At 46.6% G+C, this 19,275-nt stretch overlaps 1 protein-coding gene across 1 annotated transcript in view; it reads right to left on the reverse strand.

Annotated features, from left to right (window-relative positions):
* ICE1 (interactor of little elongation complex ELL subunit 1) overlaps positions 1 to 19,275 on the reverse strand; it is a 57,006-nt gene that overhangs the window by 21,133 nt on the left and 16,598 nt on the right. Inside the window, exons 7-15 of the mRNA XM_066579133.1 lie at positions 18,720 to 18,796; positions 16,040 to 16,077; positions 14,763 to 14,845; positions 14,296 to 14,335; positions 14,159 to 14,221; positions 11,069 to 11,152; positions 7,443 to 7,783; positions 3,456 to 7,151; positions 282 to 450 (exon numbers count right to left, since the gene is read on the reverse strand). Of these exons, the coding sequence (XP_066435230.1) occupies positions 282 to 450; positions 3,456 to 7,151; positions 7,443 to 7,783; positions 11,069 to 11,152; positions 14,159 to 14,221; positions 14,296 to 14,335; positions 14,763 to 14,845; positions 16,040 to 16,077; positions 18,720 to 18,796 (4,591 nt within the window). The remainder of the gene's footprint in view (positions 1 to 281; positions 451 to 3,455; positions 7,152 to 7,442; positions 7,784 to 11,068; positions 11,153 to 14,158; positions 14,222 to 14,295; positions 14,336 to 14,762; positions 14,846 to 16,039; positions 16,078 to 18,719; positions 18,797 to 19,275) is intronic.

Genomic DNA, 19,275 nt, shown 5'->3' on the forward strand with positions numbered 1-19,275 from the left:
AGCGAAGCTTCAATTGTGAACCGGATGGAGTCTCTAATAAAGCGGCCAGTGTCTATGAGCTGAGGCTGCAGAGGTCTACAGCCCCCAATGGTGACCGTCCCTGGTTCTGCTGAGGTAGAGGTGAATAGTGATTACATGATCACCCGGTCCAAAAGAGGCGGCAACATCGCTGCAGCCACCATGCACTATATACACTACGTAATGCAGACTTCAGAGACAAGGCAGAAGCAAATAACTGACGTATACTAGAAAATATAGCAAGCACCATCAAGGTTACCCACCTTCCTTCAGGATACTATAGCAGAGGATCCGTGCTCTTTCGATGTCCCCCAGCTGATGACACAGGCCCACATACACTCGGCACAGCGCCTGCAGATGCACGCTATCCAGCGACCGCTTCCCAGTTTTAATTTTTTTTAAGAGAAGGTTTAAAAACAGTTCAGATAAATCCTAAGAAAAAAAGAACAGTAATTATGGAGAGAACAGAATGTATTCGGTATATACGACCACGCAGCGACCACCGGCTACCACTGGGTATTCTTTAGTTCGGGTAAAATAATCCCAGTGCAGCCTTAATTATTCCGCAGCGCTATAAGGGACGAGCGCCCGCCACGGTCAGCGGCTGCAACTGGTTTCTAAAGTTAATTCCCTCACTCTCCCCAGTGTGGGACGCCCGGACACGTGTTCACAAGGTATTATGGTAAGAGGGGTGTGCCATGCAGGGAGAGTTCCTGCCCGTTAGATGCCACTTCACCAGTCTGTGTGCATGTGCACCGAGATTCCTGGATGCCACTGGGATCTGAGCAGACATCCTGCGGCTCTGCTGTCCGATGTGCTGAACACATTCACGTGTTATTCTCACCCCAAACCAGACAATAGGACGCGCCGCAATATTATTTTTCACTCAGACTATTCAACCAAGTAAAAAACAGCCAGTGTGCACATACCCGTAAACACCAACCCGCAGTGTAGCATGCGGGCGCTAGTTACCGTTTACGTGCAGCTGATCATCATTTAGTTCATGAATTGGTTCTTGACCAAGTACAGCTTGTACTTGTTAGCAGCATGCTCCATTTACACACGGAGATGTGCTGCCGGAGAGCAGGCAGTTTATTGCGTACACCTACACTGACCAAGTCCTTCTGAAGTTCCCAAAAGAATGGAGGTTCAAATCCCTGAAGGGTCCCCCCCCCCCCAGACCCACATTAAAGTCCAATGACTAACGAGTGGGACAGCAGACACCTGACTTCATGCAAATAGTCTATAATTTCTAGCGGCTGAGTGGTGTAAGTGTCCGGTCCCTACACGGTGCGCACGCCCTTCCCAGCATGGTTGGTTCCCTTATCACTTATCGGTTGTCCCATGCTTTCAGCAGAGCTGCTGGATCGTATGGTTGTGCGCTCACACAGGTTGGTTCCACATTTCCTTGACTTCATGCTGTAGACGTCCATCTACTGCCTTATGTCAGTTTTTCCGCCATACCATTACCGTACTGTTACATATCCACCTACCAACCACTGACTGATATCCCTCAAGCTCAGACTTTGTTTCTTACAAGGTGTTACACTCGGCTTGTTTTTAGGCTGCATCTTAAAGCGCACATAACATTTTGGAATAAGCCGCCACGTGTGTCCATGAGAACAGCAGAAAGGCGGACCCCTAGATCTCAGAAGGGCAATGTTGTAGTCAACCAGACCGTCTATACAGCATATAGGAGGCCACACTACTCACACAATGGAACCCATGAAGAACATGTGCCAGGACGGCAAAAATAAGAAAAATATGTATTACAATCAATGTAAAGTATACAATTAAAAGGAGATGAAACCCCACAGCAAGAAGCTATAAACATACAACACAAACAACTTTAACATTTTTCTATAAAAATATTTAGACGTCGTGGTCAGCAATGATCACAGAATCCGCAGGGCTAAGCGGGTAGGAGAGTGATTAGGTTATCAAGTGCTCATTTTAATCACTGATTTTCTGGGAAAAAAGACCCTATAGAGAGCATGCATGCTCCTCGACTCAGGGTGAGGGCAGAACAAAAATCCTTGTGACCCCAAATATAAGCGGGTCCCCCTCCCCTTCTTCTCTCTGCTCCACACAGTGGCTGAAAAGGGGCAGCTATAAATTCAGCCCTCCCGACCCCGATGTAAACTGGTTCTGTAAGCGCCACCAACATGCTTTTAGGGTCATTGTAAAGCCAAGAATCTGATAGGACAGAAGCCACAGCTATCTGTAATAAAACAAGCTACAAAACTTTACTGCCATCTGTTTGCAGAACAAACAGTTTGCCATAAATAGAGGGGGGGGGGGGGGGGGGGTTAATTCACCGTTACAGTTTTTCGTCCTCCATATGACAGTTTTGAACACTTCATGTTTCTGTATATCGAGTCTTCAAGCCTCCAAAACAGGATGTTTTACCTTGTTCTTCTAGTCTTCATTACATACTTCAGTTTCCAAAGAGAAAAATAGGTAACTGCACATCCAGCTAGATCACAAGGCTCAATATGGTGGTCACAGGTGCACGATCTGAAAAAGAATCCTGGACCCAAGGATTCACAGCTTCACATCCACAGAGATAGATCAGCACTCCCAGGGTTAACTTAATGTAAAAGCCATTCTTTATTCCTCAGTACAAAAGTTGCGATGTTTCGATCAATTGTCTAATCTTTATCAAGCTTAATAGACAATTGATCGAAACGTCGCAACTTTTGTACTGAGGAATAAAGAATGGCTTTTACATTAAGTTAACCCTGGGAGTGCTGATCTATCTCTGTGGATGTGGATACATACTTCAGTTTCCATCGACCTGAAATCTTGCCTCTTACTGGGTCACGCCAATGAAGCTTCAATGGAATGACACTGCTTGCATGAAGTAGATGCGCTCTCACACCAACACCCTTGGACACGTTTTGTGATAGACACTTACAGTAAAATTATAATGGCTCTTTGTGTAAACATCGCGAAGCAGGAAATACCCCCTTTAGGCCGCCTGCAGACGGGCGGAAATTCCGCGGCGAGATTCCCCGCAGAATTTCCGCCCCTGGACGCCTGCATAGGATTGCATTACAGCACGCAATCCTATGCAGACGGCCACGGTTTGTCTGCGCAAAATCACGCGCAGCAAACAAACCGCGGCATGCTAGAATTCTGCGCGGGGCTCACAGAGCCCCACACAGAAACGTCACTCACCGGCCGCCGGCTCTTCTCTGCGCATGCGCTGGCTGCCCAGCAGCCGGTACATGAAAGAGTCGGAGCGGGTGAGTCCGCGGTGCTCTCTGCAGGTGCTCGGATAGGGTCCCGCTGCGAGAGTCCTCGCCACCGGATCCGACCCGGTCGTCTGCAGATGGCCTTAGTGACAGATCCCTGGCACAATGCATGAAGTTGGTTACACATTAACAAATCCATTTTAGTAAAAACAAACAATAAATAAAAGGTATCAGACTTACTTTTCTTGAACTGCTGAAGTCATAAATCACTTCTTTCTCCTCATTTCTCATGACCGGGACCTTGGGAATCTTCCCTACATAAACATGGCTCCTAATTACAGGTAGAAGGTCAAAACACAGTTCTTCTACTTTTTTGAGTGCAATGATGATAACGTCTTCACCCACACTGCCGTCTGCTACAAGATCTGGGAAGGACACACAGCGACTCGAGTTTTGGCAAGGTTCATCCACTTTCTGTGCATCTGGGTGGTTTGCGGTTGTTAAACAGTCCTTGACACTTTCTGTGATGGGAGATTCGCTGTCAAGCCTAAGTTTTTTGGCACTTTTAGGCATTTGGAAGCAGTCTACGGCTCTCTTATGTGCGGGCGTGCAGCTTTCAGAGGACTGCTGAGTTTCACAAGGGTTTGGTTTCTCTTTACTGCTCGTTTTTGAATTGCTCCCAGTTTTTATGAATACTGTCGAAGTGCAGGTAATCGACTTAAAACCAGTTATCTGGCTAACTGGCACACTTTGGTCATCTCCAGACAAACCTCTATTCAACTGAACATTGCCTTTTAGTATGTTCAGAGTCCTCGCCCGTGCAGACAACTCTGGGTACATAGTATCTAGAATTTTCACAGAGTTTTCTTGAACAGTACATACAGAACTGCCATTTGCCGATAGAGGCAGCCTTCCTGGCACAGGGACGGCATGTTTTGGAGTGGCAGCACAAAACTGCAAAGGAGAGGACAATATCCTTCGGTTGCCTCTCTCAGCAGGAGATGGAGTACTAAAAACAGGTGACTTTCGTTTACGCCCATCACATAATGGTGACATCAATGGTGGAAACGGTGTTCCAGGTAAAGGTGAAATGAACTCTTCAAGTGGAGATGGTAACGATGAACGACTTGAAGACGACATAATGGGAGAGAGAGTGTGCAAACTTCTTGGAGGAGTTGATAATAGTGGACCCAGTAAAGGGGGCAATGGTGGACCCATTTCAGACCTTACTTTATTAATAGTTTCTGGGGAATGACCCGTGTTCGTGGAAGTGTCAGCATTCGCTAAAACAGTCTGACCGAGCTGTGCATTCAGAGAAACTGTACCCCCTTGAGGATTTTCTTTTCTCACATCTGAAGAGCTGGAAGACCTGAGCTTGTTGGAGGTGTCAGATTCTTGCGTTTTCCCTGACTTTCCACAGCTTCTACTGACTGAATTTCCTAAAAAAGCGCGTGCATTTTTTGAATTGTTCTTTGCTTTTTGCATCACACATGCTGCTCTATGATCCACTAGATCTACGGAGCGATCAAAATTCCAGATAAGATTTTTACCAGGAAGAATTCTGTGACTTTTGGTTTCAGGATTATTCCTAATATCTTTAGCATTATTATCAGAAGTACTTTGTCTTTCTGGTTTCTGCAGAAGGGAGACATCCTTAGATTTTCCATCATAGGAGCATTCTGCAGCATTTTCTTCACTCTTCGTTTCTGCATCCACAGTTGGCAGGACTGAATGTTGAGGTTCTACTAATATGTCATTCTCTACTTTAGAATCACTCCAAGATTTATTTGCTGTAGTGGAACTTCCTCTGCCTTCATCAAGGGCTGATGTCCGTTTGGGTTGTTGCTCTGGTTCAGGTAGAATTAATAGAGCATCCTCACCCTTTGTGGCAACTCCGAATGATTCACTTCTAACCGAGACGTTTAAGGCTGGACGTGTAACGTTCACTTTACGAACTGGAAACTCGGATTCACTTTCACTACTATTTAGGGATACATCACATGTATCACTGGTATCTTCCAATTTTGTAAGGGGCTCATTCGACTTTGAAGTTATATGAAGGCGCCGAAACTCTTCCAATGGAATAACAGGCAATACTTTAGATGATGAATTGGCCTTTACAGGAATGAGACCGGATGTTGGAAGTGGACAAAGGATTATCTCGCTCTCTTCTGACAGACTGGAAGTGATAGATGTGCTGGATTCTATACTTTGAGTTACATCTTGACATTGGGCCTTAATTATGTTACTTTCATTTGTGTGTTCAGAGTCTACTGCTACGTGAAAAGGACTGGAATATTCCACAGAAGGGAAATTAATATCTTGTTGTTTGGGCTTCTCTGGATCATTACTAGGGCTGTCAGTACTTTTATCAATACACGAAGTGCACTTGCTCTCCAGATGTGCACTACAAGGTGGAGATAAGTGATCCCCACAAGTCATCGGCTTTGGAGAATAAGCAGAGTCTTCATTACAAGAGTCTAACTGTGATAACTGCGGCTCGGCTTCAGTTTTTAGCTCTACAGGAGAAGCCACAGATTTATCCAAGTCTGATGCAGAGGACCGTGGATCCCCATTTTCTGGTGGATGACACGCATGCAGATTATCTTCACCATGGACTACAGATGTACGGGCCCTTGTGTCCGCCCCAAGCTCATGGCACATTTGTTGCTCGGTTTCATGTCCCAAAGTGTTTTCTTTTTGTGAAGTACAGTTTTGCAGACCACCTCTCGTTTCTGTAGCGTTACCTTGTGACCCCGTGGAGAGACCTGTAATGGAATCATGTTTGTTCAAGGATTCGGCTGTATCATCTTGTTGGCCTGTCGTATTTGGAACTACCTCATGATGTGCTTCACGTTCGCTCTCTGAACCTTCAAACTTATCACATATTGAATTCTCCTTAATATTTTTACCATCTTTATCAGGTTCTTTACATTCAGAAACAGTAGAGAGAGGATTACTACCACTAGGTGAGGACGAGGTTTGCCTTGATGGCGCACTTGGTTGGGTTTGTGGCTTTGGTATAGATTCCGGGTACGTTTGTTCAGTACTACTACAAGATTGCTCCGTCTCCTGAGTACATGTATTCACGGTGGACATGGTGTCTAAAGTCTCTTCACTACATTTAGACAAATCAACAGCCATAGATTTATTATTACATTTTTGACAATCCGCATCCTTCGAGAGCGCGCAGACGTTATTGGACATAGTTTGTTTGGCACATAAACAGCTTGAATCTTCATTTTCTGTACCATTTGTAGACTGTATATGTAAGGCAGTTTCTTGGTCACGGTCTACAATAGTAACGTCAGATATCAGCATATCCTCATCAGGGCTTAGATCATCAGGAAGAAGTGGATCTTCAGTGAGGCGGCTCCTGTTGGTATCACACTCCGTTTTGCCTACCTCGTGATTGGGCTCCATTGCGTTTATTGATGGACTATAACTAGTAGTTATTTTGCAGGTAGTATAAAGAACTCCATTATCTAACATTTTCTCTTTTTCTGTGTAGCGTATGGTATTTGGGTTCTTATTTTCTGCTTCCAGAGACTTGGCTAAATTTTCAGTTTCAGCCGATACTCTTTCACAAGACGCGGGTTCAGGACTGCCATTTGTAAGAGGATCAGATGCGTCCTCATATTTCATATGGATGGGATCCTCTATCACAGACTGTGCCTCTTGTAAAGGTAATAAGTCAGCAGTCTGCTCAAGGTCGCCCACATCTGTTTCCAGGTCTGGACCTTCATTACACACAGTCGCGTTTACTGCAAAATTATCAGCAGCTATCAAAGTGTGTTCAACCTCTTCATTCACATGACTGTGTGTATCAGTTCCATTCTTGGGTATACGTTCTGTCCTTAGTGGAGAAGGGTTGGACTGATCCATTTCACTAGAGCTCTCCGCGTCACTTGTGTCTGTGAACTCTCCAAACACATTCTGCAAGGAGAAAGATACCAGGTTAGTCGTACATATTCCACAAATAGTCTTGGAAAAAAAAAACCCCACCCACCAGGTAATTATGTGCCCAGATGCCAGACGTTACTTTACAAACCAACGTTCGCTACACTTTAAAAAAAATAGCAGGAAAAAAAAAAAAAGAAGTTTATCCAGAAAGTTATCAATATCTTGTGCGGTTTAACGTATGGCAGTTTTACTAAGAGTAAAGCCTAAGGCACAGTAACAAGAAGGGTCTACAAGCTCTCCTGAAAGAAGGTATGCCAAACCCACTTTTATGTTTAATGGTGAACCTTCTATAGGCGATAACAGATTGGGCAGCGGCCTCGCCCAGTCCTGAACTTCCCACAGTTCATTCTCTTCACTTTCACAACCGGAATTCGCTGAGCTGCAGCCACTTAGATCCTTGGACACCAAGATGTCAACTGTTGCATCCTCGTCAAAAGGACTGGCAATCACAGCCGATTCTGGGCGAGGGGAATATGAATGAGTCAGGGTTAATGACTCTTGTGCTGCACCCAATTCAGCAAGGGGGCTACATGTCTGAATGATTTCAAGACTACTGTGGTTGGAAGACAGTCGGCACTTAAGGGAATTCCTCCTTTTTCTTTTGTCTGATGGAAACAAAAAAGTAAAAGTTTAGCTTTAACAGGGTTTTCCTGTTCTAAGTACACCACATCCCTGTAGAACGAGTAGATATTTTTTGTACCGCATGGCTATGAATGAAGACTTGCACCCTAAAATGGATGCCCCGTTTGTCTCGTGTTCAGAAACACACCCATTGTGGCCCTAATCTACATACAGGACCCATGGCTAGGCCTGCAATGGAGGGAACACCTGTTGGATTTCAGGGCACACCTGAAGATTATTATCCCCCCCCCCCCCCCCGGCACCCTTTTTGGTGTCCCTGAATCTTAAATAAAAGTAATAATGTAAAATGCCTGGTATGACTGAAAACAGAGGTAATTACAGGGGCCTGGTTGGGATGGGCACATGGGGCAATTAAACCGGGTACCCTTTCTCCTCCCATGCTTGTTTGGGGGTATTTCTTGACCCGGCGGGGATGGGGTATAAAAAGTGGTGCTCTGTGAGGCTTCGTTAACTTGCTGCGGTGCGGCGGTCTCATACGGAAGGCGCTCAACAAACTGCTCCGGGAACTGCATGAATGCGAGCGTTCCCGGGGCTTCTTGTAAATTACGTATTACAGGTAGCGGTCTGAATGACGCCGGGTTCACACGGCCGGATGTGGAATCTGCTTACGGGAGCTTGCAGTGGATCCCAGCTGTGAGCCCAGCCTTGACTCACACAGGCGGTCATGCACCGTACACTTACTTTGTTGGCATTTGCTGCACCGTCGCTTAGCGATGACGCAGGTACCCGCAGCCCATACAGGATGTAGTTGCGTATGGGCTGCGGGTATATCTGCGATGATGGAGCACAATGGGCTTTATGTTGCGAATATCCGCGATAAAAAAAAGTGCCGCATTCTGTTTTTTTGCGAGTGATTATGCAATTCCAACCCGCGAATGTGAGCGGAATTGTGTAATCCAGTGCATTTGATTGATCCGCAGATTACCGCAAATCAAACACATGCGGAATCCGTAATTCCTATCAGGTCGTATGAGACTGGCCTAAACTAGATCGCTACCTTTTTATCATGTGACCGGCTCAACGAGGCCACCAGTCACTGCTCCAGGCTATTGGCAACCTTTGGTAGACAAGAGTAAGAGATTTTAAATTTCCAGGGCTCCCCGGTTCCTGCGCATGTGTCTGGCATTTTGCCGATGAGCGCATGCGCAGAATCCGGGGAAGGTCCGTGGAGGAGGATCGCGTCGAGGTTCAAATGCGGAGGCCTCCGGTAAGAAGTTTCATCTCCCCTCACCGATTGCATCAGTGAGGGGAGATGACACTTCAACTTTTTTTTTTTCCCGTGATAACCATTGGATCACGGCAATCGCGTGACTGGGGACCACATACCGCGGCACCCCATAACATCTCCAGGCTCTCGGCTACTTTTGCGCATGCATCCTCCATTATGCTGACGGACGCATGCGCAGAAGCTGGGGTAAGGTCCGCGGATAAAGATCCCATTGTGGGACAAGTCCGGGGACCTTAGTTATGTAATGTCATCCCCCCACACGGATATGATCCGCAAGTGGAGATGAAACTAACTTTTAAAACATTTCATTTTAACTTTATATGATCGCTGTTATCTGGTGGATATTGGTGATCACGTGACCGGACACCGCATACCGCGGACCCAGATGACGTCTCCCTGCACTCGGCTACCTTGGACGGGCGGGTGCAGGGAGATTTTAAATTTTCCGTGCTCTTCAGCCTTCTGTGCATGCATGCCACATCAGCGTATGCTTAGAAGTCCGCGGGAGGTCCAGACCGCCGTGGGACATCACGGAGGACAAGGGTGAGTATTTTTAGCAGCCCTCTTGGATCCGATCCACAAGGGCAGCTGAAACTAGTTTTTTAAAAACTTTTTTGTGATCCAATGGATACTGGCGATCACGGGCCCGGGGACCGGTCACCGTGGTCCCTGGTGATATCTCCTGCCTCCCGGCTACCTTCAGGAGCCAGGAGGTTTCAAATTTGCTGGTGCTCTCGGCCTTCTGCGCACGCAACTGACATGACGACGCCTGGCGCGCATGCGCAGAAGACCGGCGTCAGGTCCTGAAGAACTAGATCGGTGTGGGACATCGTGGAGGACAGGGGCGAGTATGCTTTGCTGCCCTCATGGATCGGATCCATGAGGGCAGCTGAATCTTTTGCATTTGAGAGCGCTGATCGCATTGCCGGTTGGGGCTCACCGTGTCCCCCCATGACTGTTCCATGTTGTCAGCTACCTCCGGGAACCGACAGCATGGAGATGTCACACTCATAGCCCACGAGGCTTTAATCATCCGGGATGCATGTTTTTATGTCCCTGAGGATTAAAGCCCACTTAGCTTGGATGTAAAAAGTCAACGGGGCCGTCACTAAGGGGTTAATCCCCTGCCATTTGTTTTTTTACTATTAGCTGGGATTAATAGAAAGCTTCAAGAACTTATTATAGTGATTTAAAGGGTTGCCTTAGGAAGGGACGTTATCCTCTGTCCATGGTATGGGGGAGAACTTGTTGATCAGTGGATATCCAAACACAGGGACCCCCACCGATCCAAAAAACTGCATCAGCAGCGTCCTCCAATGGAGGCAGCGGTGGTTGCGCCGTCTTCATTGTGGAAAGCTCTGGATCCGAGGGGCATGACTACCCCCGACCAGCAAGTTTTCACCTATCCTGTGGACAGAGGAGATTTTGTTTATGCCGGGCAACCCGTTTAAGAAAAGGTGTTTAAAGACTAGGACTCATGCGATTGCACACAGGAGCGATAGTTGCTCGGAGAATGGAGGTAGAGCGCCAGCAGATGTCCTCTCGCTGCCCGCTTCCATTCACTTTAAACAGGCAGTAGTTCAAAGATGAAGAATTACCCATTAACACTGAGCGAGACTCAACTGTGAGCAATGAGCGACTCCTCAGCATCCTCGGCCCGCGTTCACACGGCACAAGCTTCGCTGAAAACTGCTCGTTTGTACAATTGTTCAGTCGATGGTTGCCCCATGTAAAGCCGCCCTCACCCTCTCAGGGCCCGGTCCTGCCTGAGAACAGGTTCCAGCAAAAATACTGTATATTTACGTCATATGGATAGCAACGGCCAGCCTCCGACTGCAACAGCAGGGATCAGCGAGAACACCGATCCCCATTGTTAACTCCTTACCTGCAGCAATTAACGCAGTTTCTCACAAAATACTACACAGCTGCATCCAGCAGACAACACTGTAATCAGCGGGACTCACATCTTCTGCTTCCCTAGGAGATAATATCCCTTCCTTTATCCAAGGACCATTCTTACCAAATATCAGCCGTTTACAGACGCGGTCTTCTGTTGAAGACTCTATACATCCCCAAATTTCTTTCAGAAGATACTTTATTTTCTCTAGAAATAGAAAAAAAAACAAAAGAAAAATCATTTTTGGAAAACGTAATTAAAATCTCTTGTGGCGCAGAGTGTTAAGGCAGCAGCATGCAGTCCTAAGCTCTCGCTCACGAGCTGAAGGTTGCGAGTTCAATCACGACTTGGTTCAGGTAGCTCAAGGTTGACTCAGCCTTCCATCCTTCCGCAGTCGGTAAAATGAGAAACCAGCTTGGTGGGGGGAGGGGGGGGGGGGGGTAATAAATAATAATTACCTGAAGGCGCTGCGGAAGAAGTTAGCGCTATACAAATAACAAATAATTTCTCCCCTTGACTTTTCCCTGCTTCTTTGGTGTACAAAGTATTCTAGACTTGACGTTACCTTTAATCACCAGCAAATGTGCAAATCGCCTTATTTAACTATTATAAGGTTTTTGTGCTGAAAAAAAATCCCTCTAAAATTCTGAACATTAGAGGTTTTACTTCCTTCAAAAAATGTCTGCCTGCTGCCTGTCTCTAGGAGTACAGGAGGCAGGAGTTTGCTTACTGCCAAGTCTTGTTGCCCATTGAAGTCTATTGGGAGGAGGAGTAGTAGGGAGCTGTAAGACACCCCCAAAGCTGCAGCCAGGTCTTTGTTGTAGCTCACCCTAATATTGGATTACCATCTAACACGCTCAGCACTGCGGTGACTGGTGAGGGAAGGTGTCCCGCTCCCCTATAGGCGTGGTGTACGGGGGTAGTCAGGTCAGCCCAGAGAACCCTGAGAATCAGGCCTCTCACACAAACATGTATGTGAAGCTCCTGGTCCCCAGCGGGTTCTTTCACATGAGATGTTTTGTAGCCTGCAGTTACCCTCTGGAAAGCATTGGCTTCACATACAAGCGATTTGGAGTGATGTCGCATCGCTACAAAATCTCACAATTTTGTAGCCCGTGTAAAAGAAGCCTTCAGCCGCGTCCACACCAGCGGTTTTCTCACACATGTGATGCAAATCACATGTATGTGGAGTCCATGCTTTCCTGTGGGTTCTTCCACATTACCGATGTTTTGTAGCCTGCGACATTGTGAGACTACACAATCGTCACGTTTTAAACAGCCGCGATTTGCAATTTTTTCTAGCCCATGTTTCCCTAGGGAGCCTTTCTTTTTGTTGCAGCGCATGAAAACTCGTTTTTTGTTTGGTGCGCTGCAACCTTTAAAGTAGGAAATCCTACTGTAAAAGCCCTAAATTAAGCCCTAGCTGCAGGAAATAATCCATCACCTAAGAAGCACTGTCATCTCTGCCGCGGGTCTCTTCTTCATGCCCGCCACTCGTCTTCAGTCTTCTGCCGGCCCTTTTTGGATTGGAGGATCAAAATCCCCGCCCCCAGGAAGGGCTGGCTGTGATTGGCTGAGCCCCTGGGATTGTGAAGCAATCACAGTCAGCCCTTCATGGAGGCAAGGATTTTGATCCTCCAATCCAAAAAAGGCTGGCAGAAGACTGAAGACGAGTGCCGGATGTGAAGAAGAGACGTGCGCCGAAGTCGGACGGTGCTTCATAGGTGATGCATTATATTTTTTAGTTTTTTGTTTTTTTTTACTGCAGCTAGGGCTTATTTTGGGGGTAGGACTTATATTTCAGGAAAATTCTCACAGGTGGTGCTATAAAGTCACGCGACTTTGTGGTTTCCCAAAATTGTGTTATTGCAGCAAGGAAACGCAGCAGTATCACACAGACCACCGATGCGATATCGCTGAGATTTTCTTGCATCGCCATCGTGTTGCCCGTGTGGATGCAGCCTAAAAGACAGAGCTAGCAGAGGGGAAACAGGTGAAAATGACACACACAAGTCAGATAATAGCCAGAACTACTGATACTCCTCCTGTAGACACACAGTAATCATCTGGAAGAATCCCCAAGAAGTGTCCCCAATAAGGAAGAATCCCCAAGAAGTCTGGGGACGCTTACATTTTTCACTACTTTTGTTGTTTGTAAAACATTTTGATAAAACACAAGAGAAAAAACAAAATACCACAACTGAGAAAGCATTTTTCTCCAATACAACAGTTAGGGGGCGCTCATGGGCGCGTGTCCGGCACATTAGGCACATATTTTTTGCATGTGTTAAATACGCAGTACATACGAATGTTCAATCCCCAAATCCTATATTGACCCCCAATATGCATCAAAATAGAACATACTGAGGGTTTTTTTCAAGCACATAACATTCATGAACAGTCACGGATGTGAGCAGGCCAATAGAAATCAATGGGCTTTAAGCAATGTGTATGGTGTGTGTAATACATGGGCCACATATAGCCATGTGAGTGCGCCCTAAAGAAGGCCTGCCATGTCCTCATGTCAGTGGGACCGACCGCAGAACTCTGCAACCAAGGCCCTGCTGACTAACAACGCATCTCTTTTCCCTCAGCTTCCTCCCGTTCCCCCAGAAAGACTTTCAGTTCCCAGAGCGGCGGTGGCGTCAGGTGGGCGGTCTGCACTGCTGTCTATGGGGGATGTCAGGCTGACCAGGAGCAGATGGAGCTGCCAACCTGACATTCACACTAAAACTAAGAAGAGTCCGTAGGAAGGGACAGAAGTCTAGCGAAAAAACGTCACGGTAGTCAGCGGGGGTCACGGTAGGTAGGAGTACAATGTAGGCGCCTTGCAAGGTCCAAGACAAGTTTTCATCAGCCTCTGTAGATGAAAACCCAGTCCAGGCACAGCCTTCACTGCGGTCTTCAGGAGACACTGGGAAAACTGTATCGAAACTAGAGTAAAGTGTAGTCGTCACCCATCGCAACCAAGGCCGGACCCCGAGAAGCCCGAAAGCTCCCAATAACATCAGGTACTTTTGTTGGCCATTACAAGGTGTCTTCTCTCACTGAGAACAGTTACATTGTGCGCATGTGTACAGACATCAGGCATGTGCGATCTTTATTATCGGAGCGCCCCTGAGGACGCTGCTGGATTAGCTGAACCTATACACCAGATTTCAGATGCTCCAGACCATCGGTAGCCCCATTGTCATCCTGTGAGCAGGTCCTTACGTCTGTCCAGCTTCACAACCGGTTCCTCTATGGTAGCCTGCGTCTGTGCATGCTTCATGAGGACTGAAGAAGAGAAGGCAACAATCAGCAAACAGTAAAAAAGAACCACCACCCACCACAAGGCTCAGCAGACCTACCTTTCTTACTCTTCTCACCCTGGAACCCTTCAAGCTTTCTCTGTAAACATAACAGTAAAGATGGCATTTAGTCAGAGTTCTAGAACATTCCCCACGTGGCTACAACATGTTCTCGTTACCACGGCCTCTTCTACAACGGCAACTAGAGTTTACATGACACATGACTGAGCCGTTACTGCAGATATATGGTACACACCAGTGGCTGTCAGTCAGAACATGTATGGAATTGGCTGAGATCAGTAGCCCACCGGCGCCCCCCAAGGTGGAGACGGCATCGCTATTCTCAGAGGTAGGCACTACTCCGGAGCATTCCATAACAGAAGTAGGTACAACGATGAGCTCCACAAAGTGCTCTTCTTGGGGCCGCACAGGAGACCCCCCCCCACACACACACACATCTTGCAGGAACTACGGAGTACCAAACGCGCCCCCACGGCCCCGGATTCACCGGCACGCCGCAGTCTCACCTGGATCTTCTTTAGTTCCTTCCCAATGATTCGCTTCTCCATTTTCATCTGTTTATACTCCTTATCATGTTTTGCAGCCGCCTCTGAAGTGGGATAGAATGAGATCAGTAGTGGGGATATTGGTGTACAGGCATGATTATCCAGATTACTCTCATTTAACCCCTTAAGGGCTGGGCCTCGTTTGGTACTTAAGGATGCAACAATTTTTGGGGAATTTCATCTCCACTCTTCAAAAGCCGTAACACTATTTTCCCCGTGCCACGGCTGTACGAGGGCCCGTGCCATGGACAGCTGTACGAGGGCCCGTGCCATGGACAGCTGTACGAGGGCCCGTGCCATGGACAGCTGTAGTTTTTATTGGTGCCATTCCATATATTGTATAGATTATTGGTTTTTTGTTTTGTTTTTTTGGGGAAGGGTCAACACATCAATTTGCCTTTAAAAAAAAAAAAACCCCAAAAAAACCACAACACTTTTTTCTTTTTAAGGTATTCACTATGTGACGTAAATGACAATGTTTCTGCAGGTCAGTACAAAACAAAAAATGGAGCCTATTTTATAAGGCTTTTCCACCATTTTTGCCCAATAAACTCTCTTGGTAAACAGTTTTGGCATCGTTGTACCAGTCGCTGCGGGTGTAAATATACTAATATATGTATTTTTTTGTAAGGGGTTTCCTGCATGGATTGGAGTCCTCTGTGATCCCCACTCTTGGCTGTCCGTTCCAGCTGGTTCTCAGCATCCACATGCCGTACATGTATGACATTTTGGCCAAACTTCCTTCCTATGTAATACATGTAGATTGTGCGGTGGGCAGGGGTCCACCCTATATTATAATACAGCTGGAGGACAGCTACATTATTAGGTGGGGTGTTTGAGTCAGGATCGCTCAGCTTGCAGAAATGGACAACACATCACCACTGGCATACTACTGCTTTATCTCAGGATGTGGAGGCAAAGCCGAGATATCAATACAGGTTAGAGTAGTCTCCTGGAATGCCCCCCGCCGTGACCAACGACCATCACTATGGTAAGCATTCATAAAAAATAAATAAAATGGTGTACAAGGAAGGACACAAAGTACTAAACCGTATAACTGACCATTATAAACTCTGCATCCAGACACGGCGGCTCGTATCTATAGAGACAAGTCCTTATGGAAGCCTCGATGTGTCGGTAGGCACGTAGTGGGCGTTTCAGATCAGATAAAGACTATATAACTTCAGGGGTTTACATACCACCTACAGGTCCCATAAACGGATCACAGGACACTTTACCTTCCATTTTCTTTAGCTTTGCTTCCAGTTTCTTCTTCCTATAGAAAGTTCAGTCTATTAATTAGTTATACAAACTAAGCCGGTGAACCTCTAGACCTAAAACAATGTTAACAGCGCCCCCTTCAAACGGTACTAGAGGGCGATTCACACAGGTAAAACCATTAAGCCTGAGGAAGGACCCCGAGAGGTCTGAAAGCTGCTGTAACATCATGTGTGTTTGTTGGCCATTAAAGGTCTCACATCTACAGGATGACTTGGTTTCTCTTACTGAGAACAATCACAGGTCACGTATTAGGAGCGCAGTACGCAGCTCTCATGCGGTCCATCAGAGTTACAGGACTAGAACTGCGGCTCTGATGAATTGTAAGAGGTTGACGGGTCATCTGTAGCACAAGACAGACCAGTATTCCGCTCATCTGAATGCTGCTGACTACTTTCTGTTCTGCTGGAGCCGGTTGAAAACAATAAGTTATATTCGGGTAGGGCCAGTGGATTAAAATGCATCCACACTTATGGAGGTGCGGGCCCCAAAACACCCTCAAATGGCGTATCTGCGCACCTGGGTATAATTTCTGGGTCAAGCTTGGTATCGCTGAGTAGATAAAGTCATGACCAGAAATATGCCAGTCATATACTCCTGATCAGAGGACCTCCTGCAGAGATAGGACCGAAATGGGGAAATAACTTTTTTCTCAGGTACCTCCACATTTACACCTCACTTCTCGGAATGACCTCCGAGAAGGCGGGGGGGGGGGGGGGGGTGTTCTGGGGAAACTTAAGAACCAGGGGGTCATAGAGACCCAGTTGTCAGACTTCGGAGATACCCTACTGCGTAAACCAATGCTCTGTTGGAGTGGAGGAGGGAGCGACAGCCTGCAGCAGTGCCGCAGATCATCGCAGAAAGCTGCGGGAGGCTAGTATTGATTTTTCTTCTACAGCTTATTCCCGGCGTATAAGACGACCACCGACTTTGGACAAGATTTTCCTGGATTAAAAAGTCGTCTTATGCGCCGGAAAATACGGTAAGTTCATAATTCATAGTCTGGATTGAAGCTTGCCTTCAGAAGCTGGTGATCGTATCGCAAAGAGCTGGATGTGATTGGCTGAGGGGGAGGAGATTTGAGCTTTCATTCTGCATACGTGCAGGAGCGTGGGAAAGCTGGGTACAGATCCACCTGTATTCTAACGACTCCGTGCTTGCAATCCCGCTAGAGTAATCGATCGAGGCTCTGCCATGACAGATGCCACAATCCACAGCCGATAAACATTTGGGCTGAACCGTGAACAAACCGTCCAATTAGGTGCAGAGGGTAAATAGATGTGCGAGGGTCGTCTGCTCAGGACCTCTGAGAATAACCACCCTCCCACATGCAGTAATCAGAACCTGCCCACAGACTGATAAGCAGGTGGGTATAACATGAACATACATGCCACCCCTCCCCTGCAGTTATACAGGACAATATGAAGGTCGGCTGATAAGGGCGCACGGCTTCAATTCAACTGGCTTCATCTCTGAAAGTGTAGCAGTAAAGAAAACGGAGACGGACGCCAGAGGTGCGGTAGAGTCTGGGAAAGGAGAGCTGCACGAGTCCCACCATCTCCCACCTCAGGCTGTGTAGTAACGAGAACCAGCATTTCAGTTTTTAAACAAAGATTCCTAATTTTAAGTTTAACCCCTTCAGGACCCCCCAAAATATTTTTTTTTTCTTTTTCTTGTCCCTGCCTTCCCAGAGCTGTAACTTTTTAATTTTCCTATTGCCATATGTTTTATGTGGGATGAGCTACAATCTTTTTTTCATGGTACCATTTAATGTCCCACACAATGCACAGAAGAAAAAAAAATTAAAAATGTTTAAATACTGAAATATATTTTAAGGGGCAGTCGTACCACTTTGGAGAGGTGGAAGCTTTTAGTGCAGTAAAAATGGCGTAAGAACTTTGTCCTCCGGGTCCGTTTTATTGCGGCGATGGTAGATTTATACAGCATACAGCGTAACATTGCTCTATTTATAAAAGTTGCATTAAGTTTTTCTTAAACAAACATTACTCTCAGTTAGCATAGTTTGAGTACGGCACCTTTTTTTAATTACTTCATTGATTAGGCTGCGAGGGCTCGGTTTTTTGTGATGTGAGCTGCAGATTTCATCTGTACCACACCGGGAAACACGTCTCTTCACTCGCTTTTTATTCACATTTTTTGGAAACAGGACACTAAAAATATTGGTATTTTAGCATTCTGTCACTTTTTTTTTTAAATAACCTTGTGGCAGAACTAGTTAGGCATCTGCGTATGGCAGGTCTGAAAACCATGTAGACCCACCAGCACCCCACAATCATGCTGTGGGCGGGAGGGCATGGGGGGGGGGGGGGGGGGGGGGTCACGGAAGGCATCCCTCCACTGCTTACTCTTTAGATGATGTGGTCAAAGCTGACAGTGCATCTAAAGAGTTTAATTGCCACAATCAGTAGTTACCGGTGGCTGTCAGAACGGTCGACACCCGCCAGGTACGGCTAACAGAGGTGTTACAGCAAGATTTCCTGCAGTTTATTAGCCACCTCCGAGATCCCTCCGCTTCTCCCATGTCCTCCGTTAAGGACGGGCCTCCTGCAGGGATGAATACATTGTGTTTTCGCAGCCCTCGCGGTTCTGACGACACGACTGAAGGCAGACAATACTTACGCAATATCTGTCTGTTCACACTCGGCTTTCACTTTGATGAACTCCACATGAGATTGCTGGTAGATCTTCAGAGTCGACTGAAATAGAAAACATTGACGAATTTTATTACAAGTGTCCTTTTAGAAAGCCGGCTGGTGACATGCTGTCCGATCGTGAGACCCGCGAAAACCGAGCACAAAGCCACATGGTTCCCACAACACAACCGGCATCATGAGGCATTTCTGACAGATGGTTTTTAGCCCTTCGACAACGGTTTGGCCTCATGGGCGACTGCAAGAGAGACAATACATAGCGTACGTCTTAACAAGTCATCAAATACGTACATTATATAACAGAGTCAATGACTGACCAGACCAGATCTAGTATCGGAGGGGCTGCTGTGAGGATAGAACAACCAGGCATATGAGAGAACAACAAAGGCTTTTGTGGTCATTTGTCAAGCAGCGTTTTGAGCAAAAGCCAGAAGGAAAAAAAACCCAACTATGTGAAAACACCCGAAGGATACGATCACACGGGGTGGAAACGCTACGGAAGTCCCACTGCAGAAAATTCCATG

This window comes from Eleutherodactylus coqui, chromosome 9 (assembly GCF_035609145.1).
Source record: "Eleutherodactylus coqui strain aEleCoq1 chromosome 9, aEleCoq1.hap1, whole genome shotgun sequence".
NCBI lineage: Eukaryota > Metazoa > Chordata > Amphibia > Anura > Eleutherodactylidae > Eleutherodactylus > Eleutherodactylus coqui.